The sequence below is a fragment of the Magnolia sinica genome, chromosome 2 (assembly GCF_029962835.1).
Source record: "Magnolia sinica isolate HGM2019 chromosome 2, MsV1, whole genome shotgun sequence".
Taxonomy (NCBI): domain Eukaryota; kingdom Viridiplantae; phylum Streptophyta; class Magnoliopsida; order Magnoliales; family Magnoliaceae; genus Magnolia; species Magnolia sinica.
The window spans coordinates 44,294,386-44,316,303 of NC_080574.1; the positions used below are offsets into that span (position 1 = coordinate 44,294,386).

A 21,918-nucleotide genomic window follows, 5' to 3' on the forward strand; every position below is an offset into this window, starting at 1 on the left:
AGATCAATTTCAACTTTCCATTATTCGTTCATCAAGTTCTGTTCGACCTTATCATGGGGTTGGATGGAAATTAAACATTACGGATCCGCTTACGTTGGGCCTTGGGATGTTTTTAATGGTAGGAGTTTAATAACCTCTGTTTCCTACCGTGTGGTCGACCTGAGATTTGTATATGCTTGATTTCTAATATCATCCAATAAAATGGTCTGGAAAAATGGATGGACGGTGTGGATATATAATTGATCATCAAGGTGGGCCCCACAAGATGTTACCGGGGAATTAGGGCTAGTTCTGAAGAAAAAATAAAAAAAAAAAGAAGAAGAAGAAGAAGAAGAAGAAGAAAAGAAACTACCTTATTGGCGTCGGCGACGATGAGGTCCTTATGAAGTCCAAGAGCAACGCCGAGCGGTCGGCCACCAACATGGGCCCAGTTATCAACGGTCACCGATGATGCCACATCAGCAAGCGTGACCTTCTTGATCCACCCATCATCGCAGCCGGTGTAGAGAACATGGGCCTCAGCGTCATATGCCATGTCCTCGGGTCCATGCAATAGCCCATCACCCAACTTCTCCGCCACCTTGAGTATCCGATCATTGCGGGCCGGCACGGCTCTGGAGGGCCACGAGCCGTGGTCGGGCAGCGGAGCCGGGTCGAACCCGTCAGCTCGGTAGAGAAGGATCGCGACGGCGACTGGGACCACCCCCAAGAAGAGAAGGGTGGGCCATATGGTGGTGGATGTTGTGGTGGAGGTGGTTGCACCGGCCATGGTTTTGGGTCTTCGCTTAAGATGGTGAGAAATGAGTGGTTTTGATCACACGGTGGCCTTTTCGTTGTATGGTTTTGGGTCGATTTCGGAGTTGAAGACTCCAAGACGATGATGGAGATATTAAAAGGCAAGATGCCAAAAATGGCAAAGAATTATTTATGTAGGAGGTCTGAAGTCCAGTAGGTTTGGAGTATAAATTACTGTCCACACAGTGAATAACTTCTCACCTTTTATTATTATTATAACTACTTTACATCCAAGCCGTCCAATATGTTGAACTCATGATGATGATCAATTTAAATAAAAATCAGCCACATCCTCTCAACCAATGGACCACACTTGTATATTATTATTGAAGGAGTTGGATGTCACGTTAACCTTTACAAAGTTGACGTTCTTGGCTAGGTAGAATATAGCTTGTGGTCCAACTGTTTGGACTTCATCCCCTCTTTATACCCAACTGAGTTTGCTGTGGCCTGACTTAAGTGGGTCACAACATAGGGAATAGTGTAAAATAACTCTAAATTCACACGGTGTGGCTCACATGCATGAGTCTTCGAATGTAGTGGTGATACGTGGGGAGCCTTTCATGCTCCTGCAGTGAGTCATATGAGTGGATTGGATAGAACATTCACAGTACGGTGGACTCAAACACAATTTGGATAATTTCAATGGTTGGACTTCCCATTTTAGTGCATAAGTGTGTAGGTTTATTTTGGTTGAATCAAATATATTATTAAAAAATTGAGAATACAAAAGAAAAGAAAAAAATAAAAATTTAAAGATAGAAGACTTATTGAATTGAGTCGAGGCGTGATGTGAATTACTTGGCTTGAAATCGAATTTGCTCCCCTTAGACAGCGTTCTAAATGCAACAAGTTTCCATAGCAATTGACCTCCAGGATACATCGACTATGACCTGGTTCCAATGGTGCATTCACTGTACGCGGGCAGTTTAACCCGAAAGTGCTGAGTTAACTCGGTAATGAACTCAGCAACAACAAAAAATTTGTATACCAAAACAGAGAGAGTTTTGTTATGTTTAAAGATGAATCGGAAGTCTTTGGATTCCGAAATAGTGCGTTAAGCGCCCTTTCAAAAGGATTCGGTCTATTGGGTTTAAACTCAACAAGTGTGACCAACTGAACAGTCATCTTTCTGGCTTAAAATGAAAAAGCGCAAGTGCGAGTACACCTACACCCAATGATTTCTCCAAATGTATGGCGGTAGGGATATAACACATACATCATGTGAGGCACACATAACTTGGTGACGTCACTTCAGTAGCGACTCTGGCTACTCAACCTATATCAGTATCCAATCCGTGTCAGCTACTCAACCTCTGCCGAGGATGCGAATTTCCTACAGAAGTCTTCCTGCGCTGGGAACCTAGTTGGAGCCCACTGTCATATTTTTGAGAAATCCTATTCGCCCATCCATTTTTTGAGTTCATTTTAAGATATGATGCCAAAAATGAACTGTATCCAATTCTCAAGTGAGCCGAAAACATGATAATTGAATGTCCACAGTTGAAATGTTCGTGGGGCCAAAAAAGTTTTAAATCATGCTATTATTTGTTTTTTCAGTTTATCCCAGTACAAATGACGTTATTAACGGTATGGGTGGCATGTAAACATCACTGTCGAACTTAAGGAGGTTTCAACGATAGAAATTTCCCTAACTACCTTTTCCTTTATTACGGCTCACTTGAGTCTTTTATCCTGATAAATTTTGGTCTTATCCCCTAAAATGATCTCAAAAAACAGATGGGTGGAGAGGATTTCTCACAAATATGACAATTGGCTCACTTGGGTTCCCAACACAGGAACTTCCTGCAAAAGGCTTTCACAGGAAATCGGCGTCCCTCTGTCGATATCCAGTCTGCGTCCCCTAATGACGCACACAATTTGCGAAGTTTGTTAAAAATCTAGGTGGGGCCCACCATGATGTTTTTGAGAAATCTACCCCGTTCATCCATTTTTCCTTATCATTTCAGGGCATTATCCCAAAATGGAGGCAAATCCAAATTTCAAGTGGACCACACCACAGGAAGCAGCGGTGATAATGATTCTTATCGTTAAATATTTTTTAGGGCCCACCATGATATTTATTTGACATCCAACCTGTAGATTAGGTCATATAGACCTAGATAATGGAAAAAAAGCAAATATCAGCTTGATCCAAATTTTTGGTAGCCCCAGGAAGTTTTTAATGGTGAGAGTTCAATCAACACTGTGTGGCCCACTTGAGAATTTGATCTACCTCAGTTTTGGGTTCATACTATAAAATTATTTTTAAAAATGTATGGACGGCAAAGATTTAGCACTAACATCTTGGTGGGACCCACCTAGCATTCCAGCGGAAGAATTTTATGTGAAAAAGCTTCCGCCACATCCTTTATAGAGTGGATGGAGAGGTGTGCGAGAAAAGGAAACTCGCTTTTTTAAGCTCATGCTAAGAGTGCCTTCATCCTGACCGTCTATTTTTTCAGATCATTTTAAAGCATGAGCATTAAAAGGAGTCAGATCCAAATCTCAAGCGGACCACACCATAGGAAATAGTAGTGATTGAAGGCCCACCATTAAAAACTTCTTGGGGCCACAAAAGTTTTGGGTCAAGCTGATATTTTTGTTTTCCCTTCATCTAGATATGTATGACCTAATCAACAGGTTCGATGGCAAATAAGCATTATAGTGGGCCTTAGGAAGTTTTTAATGGTGTGCATTCAATCACCATTGTTTTCTTGTAATGTGGTCCACCAGATATTTGGATCTGATTAATTTTTGGGATAATGCTCTAAATTAATTATCCAAATTGGATGAATGGCCTGGATAAAACATATACATAATGATGGGACTCGTAAACCACCGTCGTGCCGTTTGATTTACATGCCTTTCATGAAACGTCGTTCCCATTCCCAACAGTGTTTTTCTTTCTCAACTAGTCAACTTCTTTTGTAACATGTCACACGTGTAGATGAGGGTGGTGGGCGTGTAAAGATCTAGAAGCATGTGAACATCTCACTCCATCTCTCTACACGTGCACCACCCTCACACAGTTTGATTTACATGCCTTTCATGAGACGTCGTTCCCATTCCCAACAGTGTTTTTCTTTCTCAAGTCTCAACTAGTCAACTTCTTTGGTAACATGTCACACGTGTAGATGGAGGGTGGTGCGCGTGTAAAGATCCAGAAGCATGTGAAAATCTCACTCCATCTCTCATCTCTCTACACGTGCACCACCCTCATACGCAGTCTAGTATCACATGACAACTCGTATGCCAAACCTTTCGCTGGAAAGCAATGGAAAATTAGTGCCAGTTATAAAATAATAATAATAATAATAATAAAGGAAAAATCTACCTTATAGGCATCGGCGACGATGAGCCCCTTATCACGTCCAAAAACAACACCTAGCGGTCGGCCACCAACATGGGCCCGGTTATCAACGGTTACCGACAATGCCACGTCAGCAAGCGTGATCTTCTTGATCCACCCATCATAGCAGCCGGTTTAGAGAACATGGGCCTCAGCGTCATAGGCCATGTCCTCGGGTCCATGCAGTAGCCCATCACCCAACTTATCCACCACCTTGAGTATCCGATCGTTGTGGGCCGGCGCGGCTCTGGACGGCCACGAGCCGTGGTAGGGCAGCGGAGCAGGGTAAGGACCACGACCGGAATCACCACCAAGAAGAGAAGCCCGAGCCATATGGTAGTGGATGGCGTGGGAGAAGAGGTCGTTGCATCCACCATGGTTTTGGCTATCCCCCTGAGAATGATAAGAAATGAGGGTTGTGATTACATGTTCGCTTTTGTATCGGTTTGAGTGTTCAACACTCCGAGCTGTGGGGAGTGCGGATTAGCTAAGGTGGGTGTGACAGCTTGCTCCATGAGGGCTCATGATGTTTGTTTTCTTTTTTTCTTTTTTTATTCTTTATTATTATTATTATTATTATTATTATTTTTTTTTTTTTTTTTTTTAAAGGAAACTGAGATTGTATTGATTGGAATGGGGCGAAATTACAGCGTAGAAACTTCCGGCGGGGTACAGAGAAAAAGAATCTGCCCCGCCTATCATTTGCTATACAAAAAACCCAATGAACCAACTGAACAAGAAAACAAAAAACAAAAACCAAAAAACCAATAGGGACCCGATATCAGAAGGGAAGGAAAGACCAGTGCTGAGGCCTAGGAGCTTGTTCTCCGATGGAGCCAAGGCCCGCCTTGTCAAGAAGAGATAGGCCTCTGGTGATACAGGGCAAGGAGGAAATGGTAGCAAAGACATTGTTGGTTTGCGTCTTGCCGCCGAGCTTTGCCAAATTATCAGCAGGGCCATTAGCTTCCCGGAGAACATGTGCTAGACGAAAAGAACCTCTACCCAAGAGGGAAGAAATTCTGGAAAGCCAATATGCCTACTTTCAGGAGGGGGTGCAGTTCATTTGGAGACAATGCACTACCTAGGCTGAGTCCGACTCAACAATGATATTGTGAAGGCCCCTGTTCAAGCAAAGAAGAATGCCATCGTGGACAACTCTCACTTCAGTCAAATTGTTTGAGGCATTGTTGTACCCGTTAGTGAGCGCGGGAAGCACATTATCGAGGTGGTCTCGAACAATACCACCACCACCTGCAGGTCCGAAATTGGACAAGGCCAATCAATCGACGTTTAACTTAAGAAAACCCTCTGTCGGTCTCATCCATTTGACAACCAAAACAATACGAGCAATTCCAGGGGAACGAGGATGATTGGCTGCCGCAGCCCTGGGCTGAGAAGGAGAAGGCATAGCAGAAGATAAGGTCGGGAAGAGAGTGGAAAGCCACCATTTCACCCTTGAGAGCAGCACAGACGCAGTAATCCGTTTATTGTCGAATCTCGCCTCAATTCTCGCTTTCCAAATTTCCCACAAGATGAAAACCGGGGCTAGTCGAAAACAATTGCGGTTGATGAAATGAGGCAGGGGCCCAATCCACCACCAATGAAGGCGATCCTGGATGGATGAGTGACTGAAAACCTGCAATCTAAACATAGCCGCAGCTTGGCGCCAAATGCACGAGGCGAGCGCACCTTCCATGAAGAGGTGGTATGGGGATTCTGCACAAGGACCAGAGGTGTGCTGTTCAGGACAACAGGAACATTTGGAAGCCATGTGAACCCCCTTCTGCTCGATGAGAACATCGATGGGGAGGGACCGGTATAAAATTTTCCATGTTAGGAGGGAAATCTTTGGGGGAATCACCAAATTCCAGACAAAATTCGGCCAAGGGAGCACAGCTCTCCGCTAACGGATGACATTCCAAGTGGAAGAAACAGAAAACTTCCCCGCTGGGTTAGGAGGCCAAACAAGTTTATCATCGCCGTTAGAAGTGCAGAATCCTCCTTGGACAATAATCTCAGGTAGCCAGTCAGGGAGAGGGATAGAGATGATACGTTTCAGCCTATTAGAGTCAAAAAAATCTGCAATACGTCTGTCAGCTGACGACGCAGGAATGTCTAAGGAGTCAGACGACGTCAACGGGCCTAACCTAGACCAATTGCTGCCCTACATACTGTTGGAACCACTACCAATGAGCAGTTGCACATGCTCATCTAAAATAGGGAACAGGCGAAGCAGAGCTTTCCAAAAGGGGGAGGACTGACCTGTCCCGCCAAGAGAGAGAACTGTTGGCTTGCCCTGCAAGTACTTTGAATGCATGAAACAACCCCATAGGCTCCGTTGCCAGTCGGCTTTCCGAAAGGGCTCATGATGTATGTGTTTTATATTCACTCCGTCCATTCATTGGGAACTGATTAGCTGTTACCCGGGTAACAACTCAGCCGATGTTACCCATGCCGTGTGGGGCCCACCTTGATCTATTTGTTGTGTATCCATGGGGCCTATTTGTTCTTCTATTTCATTTTAGGATGCGATGTCAAGCCTTAAGAAGAACCAAATCTCAGGTTGACCATACCACTAGAAATAGTGATGAATGATCATTTAAATCTTTTTGTGGGCTACAAAAGTTTTGAATCAAGCTGATCTTTATATCTTTACATTATCAACCTGTTATAAACGTTACCAAAACCTTACAATAGGCGCGCCCTTAGGAATTTTTAACAGTGAGACACTCAATCACCGCTGTTTCCTGTGATGTGGTCCGTCCACCTGAAATTTGAATCGGCGTAATTTTCTGAACCCCATCTTAAAATGACCTGGAGAAACTGATGGACCCCATGGATATACAACAAATCATCAATGTGGGCCCCACTGTAAAGATAACACCCAGTAAGCTGCTACCTGGATAACACCTAATCCGCGCGAAATCGGATTGCGTACTGAGTTACTCAGTATGCTTTTATCATACTGAGTAAACTCAGTTGGGAAAACTGTTAATGTATATGGTTTATCCACACCGTCCATCCATTTTTACTGATAATTTTAGTGGTTGATATCAAAATTGAAGTGAATCCAAAGCCTAAGTGGACCATTACACAGGAAACAGTGTGGAATAATGATTTCCACCGTTGAAACCTTCCTAGGGTCCAAATTAATTTTTATTTGTCATCCAACCTGTTTATAAGATCATAAAAACATGGATGAAGAGAAACCACAAACATCAGCTTGATCCAAAACTTAATTGGCCTCCAAAAACTTTTCAATGGTAGAGGCTCAATCAAACTGTTTCCTGTAGTGTGGTCCACTTGAGATTTTAATTTGCTTCATTTTTGGGATCTAGTCCTAAAATTATCTGTTAAAATGTATTAACGGAGTGGATAAAATAAATAAATAACAGTGGACCCCACACTGTTTACTTAGTACGCAAAGGGTACTGAGTTACCCAGTACGCAATCCGCTTCCAATCCACGCCCCCATTTGTTATTCCAGCTAATTTTGAGCATGCGGCCGGAAATGAACCAGATCCAAATATCAGTCGGATCACACCACAAGAAACGTGAGTGACTGATCGCCTACCATTAAAACATTCCTAAGGCCTACCATAATATTTATTTGTCATCCAACCTATTGATAACGTCACGTAGACATGGATGAAGGGGAAATATAAATATATGCTTATCCAAAACTTTTGTGGCCCGTAAAAGCAATTTAATGACCAATCACCGCTATTTCCTTTGGTGTGGTTCACTTGATATTTGGATCTACTTTATTTTTTGGATCATGTCCTAAAATGATTTGAAATAATGGATGGATGGCATGGATATACAACACATACATTAAGGTAAGCCCCGTTATAAAAGGGCCTCATCGAGCAAGCTCTTACCCGGGACCTCACCTAATCCACTCCTGAGTTGATGGAATTGTTGCGAGAAAATTCACGTGAAATGTTAATTTTATCATTAAATGCTTTTAAATCCAATATTTACTAAATCATGCCACATGCTTCATGGTTGAGGGTAAAAAATCCATTTTCATCCACCCTCCCGTGAGGGGATCATGTAACCAGTTGTACCTGGGGCCAGTACTTTTTTTTTTTTTCTGAAGGAAAGCTTAATTGTATTGATATCAAGGCAAAAGGCTGTACAGCGCTCCGGGGGAGCTCCAACAACAAAAAGAAAGGAGCTCACCTGTCATGTACTGAACAAAACCAATGACAAAGGACTAAAAGACAAGGCACAACGCCCGGGTCGGCTGACCCAATGCAGGGAAACAGCCCCCACCAAGAGGGATCAGACTCGCAGGTTTCCCAAGCATGCCTTATCCAAGACCAGGGAGCCTCTGATGCGCCTAGGCAAGCCTAGAGGAGAGTGAAAGAAGGAATTAGCACAGCCTTCACTAGTCGCTCTTGCAAGGGCATCCGCCACTGCAATCCCTTCGCAATAGATATGCCTGAAGGACAGGTTGAGGGAATGGCTGATATGGTGGATGGTCCCCATCTTGTGCCAAATGTTCTAGGGGCAATGGCGAGAAGGGTTGGCAACTGCTTCCACCACCATCTTCGAGTAAGATTCAACGATAATATGCGAAAAACCCAACTTGCTACAAAGGACGATGCCGTCAAGCATAGCCTGAGCCTTCGCTATCGTATTCGTTATAGAACCATAGTACTGGTCGAAGGCAATCGACCCTGGGAATCCATATAGACTCCTCCACCACTCTCTCCTGGGTTTCCACGAGAGGAGCCGTCCACATTCAGCTTGACCCATCTGGGAGGGGGATGATTCCAATAAACTATCTAGGGCTTGATTCCAGGATTCCCCTTGCGAAAGAGAAAATGGTGGCATTGAGAAATACCTGAGTCGATCGGGGGAGGATGACTGCTGATGGGGCTGCCGAGTTCCTGCAGCCATCTAGAGACCCAAGATATAATTGATCGAGCTGACATCTGAATCCCATCAAACTTGAACGCATTTCGACTCAACCATAAATCCCATGTTAAAAGGGCAGGAATCAGGCCCAATAAGAACTTCTGACGAGATGTGGAGGAGGCCTTGGAAGACCAGAACTTGATCTGTTGCTGAATAGAGTGGGAGGGAATATAGGGGACATCAAATAGGCGATGGAAATGATTCCACCCAACAGAGGCTGTGTGCCCGAAACAGAGAAGATGATCCAAGTTCTCCTCACTGAAGGCGGAGGGCCTGGTCAGTTGAGGAGGCACAACAACCAGGGGCTGAGAAGGAGACAGAGGAGCAGTAGTAGACAACGTTGAAGTAGGGGTTGACCCAGGCCACTGATGCAAAGATGTTGCCCCAAAGGAAGGAGAAGATTGTTGGAAGGAAGGCAAGGCAGACATGACCGAGACAGGGCCATGCAAGTGGACGACGTGCGGTTCCACGTTGCCCATCGATGGCCTAGTTACATTGCAACAACATTCACAACGAGAGGCTAGATGCACACCAGAATTTTGGATCGCCGCATCCACCGGAATGGCCTGGTGCATAATTTTCCAGAGAAAAAAACCAATCTTAGGCGGAAGGACCTTATTCCAAGCCCAACATGTCCATCGCAGAGTCTACCGATGTTGCCAGATCTCGTTCCAAGCCGAAGAGAGAGGTAGAATTCGCTGGACGTTGAAAGGTCCCAAGCCAGGATGTCCTTTCTTCTCGACAGATGGACAGGGGTGTTCGTCAGGAGCTAGAATGTAGCAGCAGGGAGGATGTCCCAAATGGCATGCCAGTGTGATCGGCCAGAAGGAGAGTAGAAGTTCTTTACCATCATTTCCCTGAGATGGACTAGAATGGGACCTTCCACAAGGCTGGCCAGGAATCCCCTGCCAATTCAGTTATGGTTCCAGAAATTAACATCACCCTCGCCAAGGAGCCATTTCGAATGAAGGGTGGCAATCACAAGAGATTTCTGCAAGTCCTTCCAAACTGTTGAGTTAACTGCGGAAGTCATTCCCCTGGGTTTGACGAATTTGCTGAAATATTTCTTCACCATTAATCTCACCTAAAGAGATCTCCCCTCCAAGAAATTCCTGCCCATTTTAATCCTGAACGCTGTCATAATATCCTCCATATATAGTCCTGAAACCCAGACCTCCCTCTGACGGTGGATAACATAGCTTGGACCACTTAATTCAGTGCTTCTTTTTCTGTCCGTTCGCATTCCCCCAGAAGAAATTAGAAAGGATAGCTTCCATCAGCCTACAGGTTGCTTTAGGGATGTTCACCGCCGACAAAACATGGATAGGAATGCTGAATAAGACGTGTTTGATCAGGACCATTATGGCCGCCGGATTGAGAATTCTTGATTTCTAGCCCTCTAACTTGTGTAGAATTTTCTGGACGAGCGGGAGCAAGAGGTTGGCCCGAATTTTTCCTTTCATCAGGGGGATGCCCAGGTAAGTGCAAGGAAGGGTGGCCTGCTTGAACCTTGTCGTATTCCTGATTTGGTGAGTTTTGGCAAGAGACGCTTTCGATGGCAGAATAAAGACTGTTTTGTTGACATTCACCTTTTGGCCGGACACCTGCTCATAGTCAGCAATGAACCTGAGGAGAGGTCATACCGTCCCTATCTTGCCGTTCAAAAATAAGATTGCATCATCTGCAAAAAATAAATGGGTTAGAATAGGATAGTTAGAATGGAGCCTGAATGGCTGGCACGTTCCCGTCAGGAAGAGGTCTTGAATACCCCGGCTAAAGACTTTAACGGCCAAAATGAAGAGGGAAGGAGATAGGGGATCCCCTTGTCGTAAGCCTCTGGATGAGGGAAAGAAATCAAAGGCTCGACCATTTATGAGGATCGAAAACCAGTTGCCCATCCAACACCGCTGAGCTTGGAATATCTAATGTTGGTCGAAACCAAATTTCTTAAGCACTTGAGTGAGGAAAGGCCATTCAACCCTGTCATAGGCTTTTTCCATATCCAACTTGATGATCATATTACCACCAAACACTTTCCGGTCTAACTCATGGATCATTTCCCTTGCGATGGAGATGTTCTCCACTATTGATCTGCCCTTAACAAAAGCCCCTTGCTCTTCAGAAATGATGGAGGGAAGGATGGAAGCCAGCCTAGAGGCGATTATCTTAGAAAATATTTTCATTATGACATTGCAAAGGCTGATGAGCCGGAAATCCATCATGGTTTCTGGGTTGCTCTTCTTCGGGATGAGGCAAATGAGGGTGCATTGGAATGATCTAGGGATAGGTCCACCTTGGAGGAAGTCCTTTGCTTGTAACGTCTCGAAAAAATTCATACAAAGACCTGTGTACCACCTCAGGTAGAAATCACTAAGGACCGAATCCTTTAAAAATTAGACAAAAATTGATTAAGTACTAAACTAAATAATCAGTGGAATTAGCTCGAACCACTTTCTATACGAATTGCAAGACCTAAAACCATTAGAATCGATAATCCAACATTTTCTAGAAACTTAGGATTAATCTCAAAACCCAGTTGCTCTCGGGAGCACATTGAAACTCCATATCAGACCTGGACCGCACGTCGAAAGTCTGATTAACGCGAAACTATATGATTATGACCACCTTACTAGGCTTGACAATCATTGCGGGAATCGAGTTTAAAAAGTATCCAAAAATGCACAACTTGAACCTGGAGCGAAGTGTGTGAGAAACGCGGATATCTTTAGAAAATGAACTCAAACTTAAGTGATTTGGGCTGTTCACTTGCAGGCCAAATTTAATGTTTTAGACCATCAGATTCTGACCCAACTACACCCTTTGATTAGGGAAATTTTCTTACACAAGTCAGTATACTTGTGGCCCTGATGGAGTAACAATAGCCGTTGAACTAAAACTGGTCCTCCACAGTCAATCTACAAATTCGATCGGACTGAAATCTTAACCTGGCTACATCGATTGCCGGAAAACTTACCTTACGCTATAAGTGAGTAATAGACCTAAATGGGCCCCGTTTGTTAGAAACAAACTCTCTTTAGCTAAAACCTAAGTATGCCATGCCTCTGGGGCCATTTGAACCAATTCTGGGCCTATATAAGACCCTTAACCCACCCCTTCTCTTTCACATACGAATTTGCTCCAAACCCTAGGAGAGAGAAGAGAGAAAAGAGGGGAAAAGTGTGAGGAGAGAAGATAAAGAGTGAGAGATCGTTGTTAGGATTCTCTTCCACAACTCCATGCCTCGATTCACCATTCCACATCGCTTCACGATCGTCTCCAACTTCAATTTGGATAAGGAATCCTAACCCTAATCTCGTTTTAGGAATCGAAGTAGGAGAATCAGCAAAATATCTAACCTCTTTCGTGATTTAGGTAGTCGTTGTACTGTAGACAAAGACATAGGGTTCGAACCGAGTTCGTAATCGACGTACCGGCAAAAGATGCAAAATGTAAACATTTAGGTTATGGTTTTCAAGGCTTTCAATGTTAATTAATGATTTATGAATGACTTGATTGCTATCATATATGCTTAGATGTGATATTTTTCTCGTATTACATTTATATATGAACTATGTTGAAATTAATGTATTCCATGTGTTTGTTTAAATGTTTGTATGAATATGAAATTATGATTTGTGCTTGCCATGATTGTTGTTTGAGAATACATGATTGTTGTATATGTGGTAACTCCCTAGTGAAAGGATTTGCTATAATATACGTTATAACTAATCTATTACGTGCATGTTGATATGTACAGTCTAAGTGTTTGATAAAATGCCTGAATGAGAAAATGTTTGTTGAAATGTATTTAATGAGGGTGTTGAGATAGGATTTTCAATTACCTTATCTATAGTTACAGTTTCCTTCATGTAACCTATCTTACTACTATGTGCTTTATGGATGAAATGCCTATGTATGACCATATGTGTACGATGTGTTTGTTAAAATCCTCAAATGAGATTTATATTTGAATTATTTGTCATATGCTGTTTGACTATCACATATGAATGCTTATTGTGTTTAAATATGATTGGGACTATTGCGTAGTCCAGGCAATCGGTAATGATTCCCGAATTAGTGGCCGAGGTCGTTTCGCCACACAAGACACGTTCGATGAATCCGAGTTGTACGCTATTTGTCGACAGTGGTTAGGCCATGCAGAGTAATTCAACGTACGCTTGTACCAGTCGAACTTGTCTAATAAACCGATGGGCCTATTGTGTGTTTACCATGTATGGACGTTATTGTTTGAATCTAAGGTATCGTTTACCAATATAAAACCCATTTCAACTATGGTACCACGATCTACTAAGACTCATGAGCCGGGCATGGTGGTATGGGACACCGTGGTCTAGCTGTCGGCCTGCGCTAGGTTGACGAGCCTCCCCGTAGTGACTAGTGAGTAACCCAAACTTGTGAGCCGAATACGGTGGTTTAGGACATTGTATTAGAGCTGTCGGCCTACCCCGGTGCAGCCTGGCTGTGGTCCCCAGTTGAGTTGGTGACGAGCCTTCGAAAATAGACTACCAGTTAGTAGGGCATTGGTGGTGTGACCTCGAGTACAAAATAGGCCTACGTTGATGGTAACGAACCTCTCATAGTGACCTAGAGTGTAAACTCTCGAACTTGCCTATCGTATGTGATTAACTAGGATTGACGACCCTAGATGGATAATTGTTTGGGTAAATGATATAAATGGGTAAATGATAGCTTCTCAAACCTATTGTATGAATATGTCTAATTAAAAACTTGGCTAATCATGTACATGCACCGCATTGCATGTGCCTTTGGCGTTGGAGTTGCGTACAGTGGGAGTATTACATGCACGACCGTGAGATGATGTCATAGAGGGAGTGTAGGCGAGGGCATATATCATTAATACATACCATCCTTGCATTAACTAGAGTACTTATGAATGCTTGTTATATTGCTTTATCATTACTGTTCGACTGAATTGACAACATGTTAACCTTTGCCTTATAGCTCCATTGAGTTGATCACTCACTCTCACTCTGGGACGATGTTTTAAAACATCAACCAGATTGTTATAGTTTTAGATGATGGACCCCACCTCGATATGTGTCTTACCCAAACCATCCAACTATTTGGTGGCACACCCTGGTAGCATGTCTGTGGGTGGGGCCCACCTTAAATTTGTGTTACACAAACCGTGTAAGACCCGTGTCCTAATCCGTACCATTTCATTAGCTTTCGCGGTCCTTCCGGTCAAATTCCGGCAACCTTCGCACCGTATTCGGTGTTTGCGCACGATCCTAGGCCAGGTCCCGCGCACCGACGTCGGCTCGATCTGAAACTTATGTCTTGGCGATCGCACCGTCGCCGCGGTTCCAACGCCGTGACTTGCGCACCGAACCGATACCCAGGCAAGAAGATGCCGATCAGCGTTTATTCCGAAGAAACACCGCGCGTTGCGGATTTCGAGGGAATCTCTACACAATAAGTCCCATCAATCAACATTAAATGCAACCTTATCTCAAGTACAACAACCCATCCCTCTTTCTTCACAAAGTCAACTCTCTCTCTCCTCACCCATCCCTCCTTTACTCACTTTTCAAACAAACCCATGCCTCATTAATTACACCCATCACTCCATCACCTCATATCACTCCCATCCTCTCATTTTCTCTCTCATTTTCTCAAATCTCTCCAAGCAACTCAACCCCCCTCACGTCCAAGCTTTCTCTCCCTCTCAAGTGTGGCCCACCTTCCATCTTCCATCTACACCCTCCCATCTCTCATCCACACCATTAATCCCCCATCATCCTCCATTAAAAGTGAAGGTAAGGAGCTAAGGAGTCCAAGGGAGCAAGGAAAAGGAAGATAAGGTGGGTGATTGGCCATTATTTTAAAGTTTAGGGCCCACTTGTTGGTGGGACCCATTTGGATGTATGTGATTTAATCTAGAGGGCCCATAGTGGCGGGGTTCCTCTACCTCACGAAATATCTCTCTCTCTATCTCTCTCCCTTCTTTCTTTGTAATGGTGTGGATCCCACCAATATGTGTTACATCTACCCCGTCCATCTACATCAGACGGTGTGGTCCATTCTATTGCAGGTGATGATCCACACCATCCATTGTTTAGATGGCCCAATGCTTTTTTATATATATATATATATATATGTATATACATATATGTTATATAAAATATATATAATATAATATGTACTTATATATATATACAATATAAGATAAATATTGGTGGGCCACATTCACGTGGGACCCACTACATTTCTGTGAATATATACAAATCGTCCAGCGTCCCTGGACGCTGGACGTTGCAACAATGGACTTTATAAAAAAAAAGGGAAAGGGAGTGGTGGGCCACTCATGCAGGCCCCACCTTGATGTATATGTAAGATCCAAACCGTCCATATTGCTCCTCAACTCATTTTAGGCGTTGAGCCGAAAAATGAATTTGATCCCATTTTCTGGCGGGCCATACCATAGGGAATAGTAGTGTATACCATTAAAACACACTTTGAAGCTTCTATTCGCCCAAAACGGGGCGCATATTGGACTCTTTTGGTCGGTCTTGGACCAAGGAATCCAATGGCTGGTATGGATCTTGCTGATGCGGGCCCCGTCTATGAAAAACCGCAGAAAAACGATATTTTTCAAAAAAAAAAAAAACACAGCGACTCAAGGCAGCACTGCTGCTGCTACTACTGACAGCAGGCGCTGGCAGCGCCTGCGCTCGCGGTTGACGGACGGACGAGCTGGGGCTCACGGCCCCAGCTGTGGGCCCCACTTTGATGTGTTTTGTTGATCAACACCGTCCATTTGATGGGTCCCCTCAGCCCACACGTCCACTCCAAAAATCAGCCATAAACAAAGCTCAGGCGGGCCATACCATCAAAAATCATGTGAAGACATTCCTAAGCATATAAAAACACTTGGTGGGGCCTACCTGAAATTTGGATGAATCTGAAACTTGGTCTGAACGGTCAATTAGGTGGGACTCACATATTGGATGGGCTGGATTGTAAATCACATCTCGGTGGGCCCCGAAACAAAAAAAAAAGAAAGAAAGAGAGAGAGCCAGCGCTGACACTGCTGCTGCAGGACGTGCAGGCAGCGCCTGCGGCTGGCGGGCGGGCGGCCAAGAGGCAGGGACCCACGGCTCCGTCCGTGGGCCCCACCATGATGTATATTTTGTATCCACACCGCCCATTTGGTGGGCCACTATTTGACATGGACCCCCCCCTCAAAAATCAGGCCAATCCAGCGCTCGGGCGGCCCACATCACAAGAAACAGTGTGAATTGAACTCTACCATTGAAACCCCTTTCTGGGTCCACAGAAGTTCCAGATCAAGCTGAAAATTTTTGTTCCCCTCCTCCCTGGCCCGTGTGACCTTATGAATAAGTTGGATTTCAAATGAACATTTCAGTGGGCCTTACCCAAGGTTCAAGTGACCTTATGAATAGGTTGGATTTCAAATAAATATTATGGTGGGCCCTAGGCCCATGTGATGGAGCCATATTGATGTATTTCTGGCCGTTGGGGAGGCCCACCTTGATATATATATAAGGCCCATGAGGTTAGGCCCATTCGACGTATTGGTGGCCCGTTGTCGAGGCCCACTCTGATATATATAAGGGCCATGTTACGAGACCCATTGTGATGTTTTCAAAGGCTCATGGAGTATGACCCATTGCAATGTACATAAGGCCCACTAATGCGGCCCACTTGATTTATATAAGGCCCATATGAGATGGCCCATTTGATGTATCTGAGAACTATGGGTCGAGGCCCAATGAGATGTATATTAGTCCATTGCAATGTGTGATTTCATATGGTTTGTGTAATGGTGCTTTATGGCGGGCTAAGCCTTGGGAACAATGTTGGTTTGACGTCCACATTGTAAGGACAATGTTGGTTAAATGTCCGCATTGTCACACTCCTTAAGGCCACTGATAGGTTCATACTTATACTCTGCAGGCCGTCTAGGCCCATTTCTGTGATACGCAGAGCCCATCCCTATATGCATGTTTAGTATAGATCCATGGTTCATGATCATTCGCATCATATGTATGCCTGACGTGAGGAGTGACCGATCATAGCATATGCCTTTGGGCGAACTGTTTATGGCCCTGATAGGCGGAGTTGCCCCATATAAGTGCATGGTACATACAAACTGTTGCATGACTGATAATGTGACTCATGCACTTGCATTTGTGTGATTATAGTTACTATATGCCCTAGCGACATCAGGGCCATGGCCTCCACAGATACATCGTGGATGGCAGGATTGGAGACCGGAAATATTGATTCTAGCATACGGGCACCATAGATGTCCCTGGGTGAAAATCCCTAAACCCGATGGTACCAGAGGATGACTCCAATGTCGAGACCGAGTGGATATATGAGCGCACGAGGGCCGAATACCAGGAGGCCGCGTCTCCCACTGTGTCGTGGTCGGTTGGAAAGGAGTGTGGCCTTACTCGCCCGAGGGTAGGGGCAATACTAGGCTGAATTTGACCAGCTCGCGAATGGGTCCGCTATCGACGTGCCGGATAGGTATTGGCAGACTATTGGTCAGGCGGATAGTGAGGTTTCTTACGCTCATTTGGGCTGTGCGGCTAGGAGAGCGACAGTGCCATTTGGAGTGTATTGAACCCCGGTGATTATCCAGAATGAAAACTGTACTGATACATGTTGAGAATTGGCATGCTTGAGTTGCATCTTGCATCGCATGGCCGTGTTATGGCCGATAGCATTCATATCTTGCACCGCATAGCCTTGGTACGGCTGATTGCATTCATGTGCTCATCATCATGATTCCGCATCACTCTGACCTTGCATTTTGAGCACGTTTATATTGCGCACACACTTACACCACCCTCTAAGCTTTCCATAAGCTTATGCACGATTGATGCGTGCAGGTGACGCCAGGACGCAGTCACAGCCATAGTCTCGCCGTAGTTGGACCGTGCAGACGAGCTTCTGGAGTTTTGTTTCTTTTATCACATTGTATTTTCCTTTTTATCGCATTGTACTCAAAAGTTTTTGATCTTAGTGGATTTTGTGGTGGTGTTCTTGTGGTTATTGTTTGTGGGTTATGCTTTTGTTATGCTCATTATGAATCAGACTGATGACTTGAAATCCTCCTTATAGTATTCCAGGATCGGAACCTGGTGAATGGGTGCCGGGATCCGAAAATGGGGTTCTACGGAGGCTGTCGGCGCCGGATTCGGCGATCGGGGCTACAGGGATATGGATTAGATGACATTACACTTTATCATTTTGTAAATTTTAAAATTATACATGTAATTATTTAACCTGGTGACATTCATACTCTGGAGAGTTACAATCGCTTATATGCTCTATAGATTTAGCACAGTCTTCCACTTGCGTAATTTAACTGTCTCTGGGGTATGATATGCTAATTTGGTACAATCTCACTCATGTTTAATGCACTAATACGGACAACATTTAATCATCATTGTCTATGTTGTATAAGTGATGCATTGGAACTCTGGAGTTAAGCTTCTGTTCGACCCTCGAATTTCAGGGCGTTATATTGCTGCTTCAAAAATATCATTGCCAATGAGATCCCAGTAAGAGGAAAAGAATGCACCGTCAAATCCATCCGGCCTAGGAGCACTATCAATCGGGATTGAGGAAACTGCAGCCTTGACTTCTTTAATCATGATAGGGGCAGCTAGATCAGAGTTCATCTGGTGGGTGAATAAAATAGGAATACAAGAAAGGATGGCTTCGTTCTCTGCCCTAACCTGTGATGAAAATAGGTCCTTAAAATAGTCCATGACTGTCCTACCAATGTCTTCAATATTGTCAAAGATTTCCCCTGATGAGAGCTTGATTCTGTTAATAGTCATCCTTCTACGCTTGGCCAACACTGAATCATAGAAAAACTTGGTGTTTCTGTCCCCTTCCTGAAGCCATTTAATCCAAGATTTCTATTTTCAAAATAGTTCCTACTGTAACTGGGCCAACTTAAGACTTTACCTAGCTGTATTCAGTCTCTCAATTCCTGCATCCGAGGTAGAAGAGAGGAGGGAGGCTTCGGCTCGAGCGATTTCATCCTCCGCCTACTGCACCTTCTTGTGCACATCACCAAAGGTGGAGTGATTCCACTCTTTAAGGACCCTTTTCAGGTGTTTCATCTTGAGAAGGACCTTGATCATGGGAGTTGCAACAACATCAATCTCCCAGGCAGCCTTTACAACCCTCTTGAAATCCTCATGGGTGGTCCACATGCGTTGGAAGCGAAATGGGCGAGGGAAATTAGCGTTGTCATCCTGAAAGCTCATGAGCAACGGGGAATGATCAGAATAGGCCTGCGTGAGGTGATCAACTTTAAATTTGGGAGGGTGCTGATCCAACTTGCGTTTACAAGCATCCTGTCAAGTCTGGCCCATCTTCGCCCTCTACTTGATCTGTTGTTTCACCACGTGAAAATAGACCCATTGAACCCCACATCAAGAAGACATGAATCGTTAATGGTTTCAAGGAAGTCGCTCATCGATGTTGAAAAGGAAGGGACTCCACCCATTCGTTCATCAGTGCTAACAGTGGCGTTGAAGTCACCATAAGCCAGCCATGGCCCATTGTTTAGACGAGAAATCAGACGAAGATCTACCCACAGCTCCTTTCTTCGCTCCTTGTCGTAGCTAGCATAGACTGCCGATATCATAACAGGAGGAGAATTAACAAGGGAGAGCATAAGTGTGACACATTGCTTGGAAGCTCGGACTAATTGGACAGTAATGCCTTGTTTTGCAAGGACTCAAATTCTACTTTCAGAAGCTTCTTCCATTAAATGAAACTCGAACCCCAGCTTCATAGCCACGGAGTCTCTCTTACTAGCTCTAATCATTGGCTCTTGGAGAATTAGAACTGCAACCTTGTGCTTCTTGATTAAATGTCTTAAATGGAGGGTAGTTTGGGCATTATCTACCCCTCGCACGTTCCAAGAGAGGATGCTGAACATCGAAAACCCATCCTTTTTGCTCGACCCTTCTACGAATACTTTTCAGTCTCTTACTCCTTCTGCTGAGCACCGAAATGGTTGTTCGTCCTCGCCTTTTGGTTATCTTCGTAGGTGTAGCACTTTCTTCATCTACATGAGTTTCAGATTCAACGGATGCCCCCTCAGCTTCAATGTCTACCCATACAGATATCACGTTCTCAACGTTAATGGCAGCCTGTTGAGCTAGATGACTGACCGGTGGGCATTCTAGCCTGATTGTTCCCTGACCAAAGGTGTTTGGATTAGCCCCATCCTCACAAGGATCACAACACACCTGGTGGGTGTTATTGGTTTCCAACAACATAGCTTCCACTCTGATAGTGGCAAGGTCTGATCGGTTCTCCCAAGTCTGTAGAATCTGATTTTCTTCATTGTTATGAGTGGCTGGGGCAATCAGACTGAGAGAAGCCAGATTCGATTTCGGTAGAGTAGGGGTGTCCCTAAACAATCGTTGAACACCAGAAAGCCAGCCTTCTCACTCATACGTAACATTGCCATCGATAGGCATACCAGGATGATTCATTGGCGCAAATGGCTATTGGGGGGTTGAGATAGGCTGAGGAGATGGGAGGGTTGGCAAAGTGGATGGGTCCGAGGGTCTGGGATCAGGTAATTGGCAGTGAGGGTGGGTCTGAGGGCTTGGGAATTCAGAGGGGTTTACAGAGCAGGTGGGGGGTTGAGATGGGCAGAGGAGATGGGAGGGTTGGCATATTGGGTGGGTCTAAGGGCCTAGGAATTGGGTGCAGTTTGCAGGGTTAAAGGTCTGAAGGTGGGTGTGGGTTGGCAGGGGGCAAGGCAAGGTAGTTGAGGTATGCAGAGTCTGCTGAGATAGGATAGAAGGGACTGAGGGTGTGAGGTTAGTAGCACCCTGAAAATCGAGGGTCGTGCATACGCTTGACTCCCGAGTTCCCGGGTATTATAACCGATTTTCATTAATATGCGATTAATCCAGTCTAAATGCGCATTCGGGATTTCCCGGAACATGAAGCACAAATGCACTCCACTGAAATGAAAGAGAACTAGCATACATATATATATATATACATACATATACATGACCAAGAAAATATACAGGGTCACACATGGTGTCACCCAACAAACTCACAAAGAATAATATGCCAAAAGGAATAAAGTGAGCCCTCTGCGCGGCGATCCAACGACCCATCTACTGAACCGGATGGAGAATTGCTCATCAATTGGAAGTAAGGGAACTCGTCCTCCTCCTCGAGGTTCGCATCGCCAAGCTCCATGTATTACTGCATCTATGAACGGGTCTGGTTGGTGTTTTAAAACACCGTCCCAGAGTGGGAGTGAGTGATCAACTCAGTGGGTGCTATTAGCCTTAAGTTGCAGCAGGCATCAATTATAATAAGAATTTAATGAAAAACATTCAATCATAAACATCTATCTAGTCTTGTTAATGTGTATGCATGCAGGATAATATGATGTATGCCCTCACCACAACGCTCCCTCGTGCGACAACATCTAACGATCGCCAATGCCAACACTCCCTCAGTGAGACCTCGACTGCCGAGTCGCCAACCTAGTTAATGCCATGCAATGATGATGTTAATCAGGTTCTTAGTTAAGTTCATTCATCCAGAAGGAAATCCGATACACCCCATGTATCAAATGCCCTGAACTAGTTGCGAGGCCAAGACCCCCAATGTGTGAGACCGAAACCCCGCGATCCTTGACCCGTCGGTTTTCCCCATCCCGACTTCAAGCACATGGGGGTCTTGAATGTGGGGTCGCTCGCGATCACTACGGGAGGCGCGGCACCCCAGCATAGGCCGACGGCTCGAACATAGTGTCCTATTCCACCATG

At 44.6% G+C, this 21,918-nt stretch overlaps 1 protein-coding gene across 1 annotated transcript in view; it reads right to left on the reverse strand.

Moving 5' to 3' along the window:
• The window catches only part of LOC131237059 (protein STRICTOSIDINE SYNTHASE-LIKE 5-like), a 28,550-nt gene extending 27,628 nt beyond the window's left edge, over window positions 1-922 (reverse strand). Inside the window, exon 1 of the mRNA XM_058234702.1 lies at window positions 353-922. Within this exon, the coding sequence (XP_058090685.1) occupies window positions 353-769 (417 nt within the window). The 5' untranslated portion in view covers window positions 770-922. The remainder of the gene's footprint in view (window positions 1-352) is intronic.
• Between the last annotated feature and the right edge of the window lie 20,996 nt (window positions 923-21,918).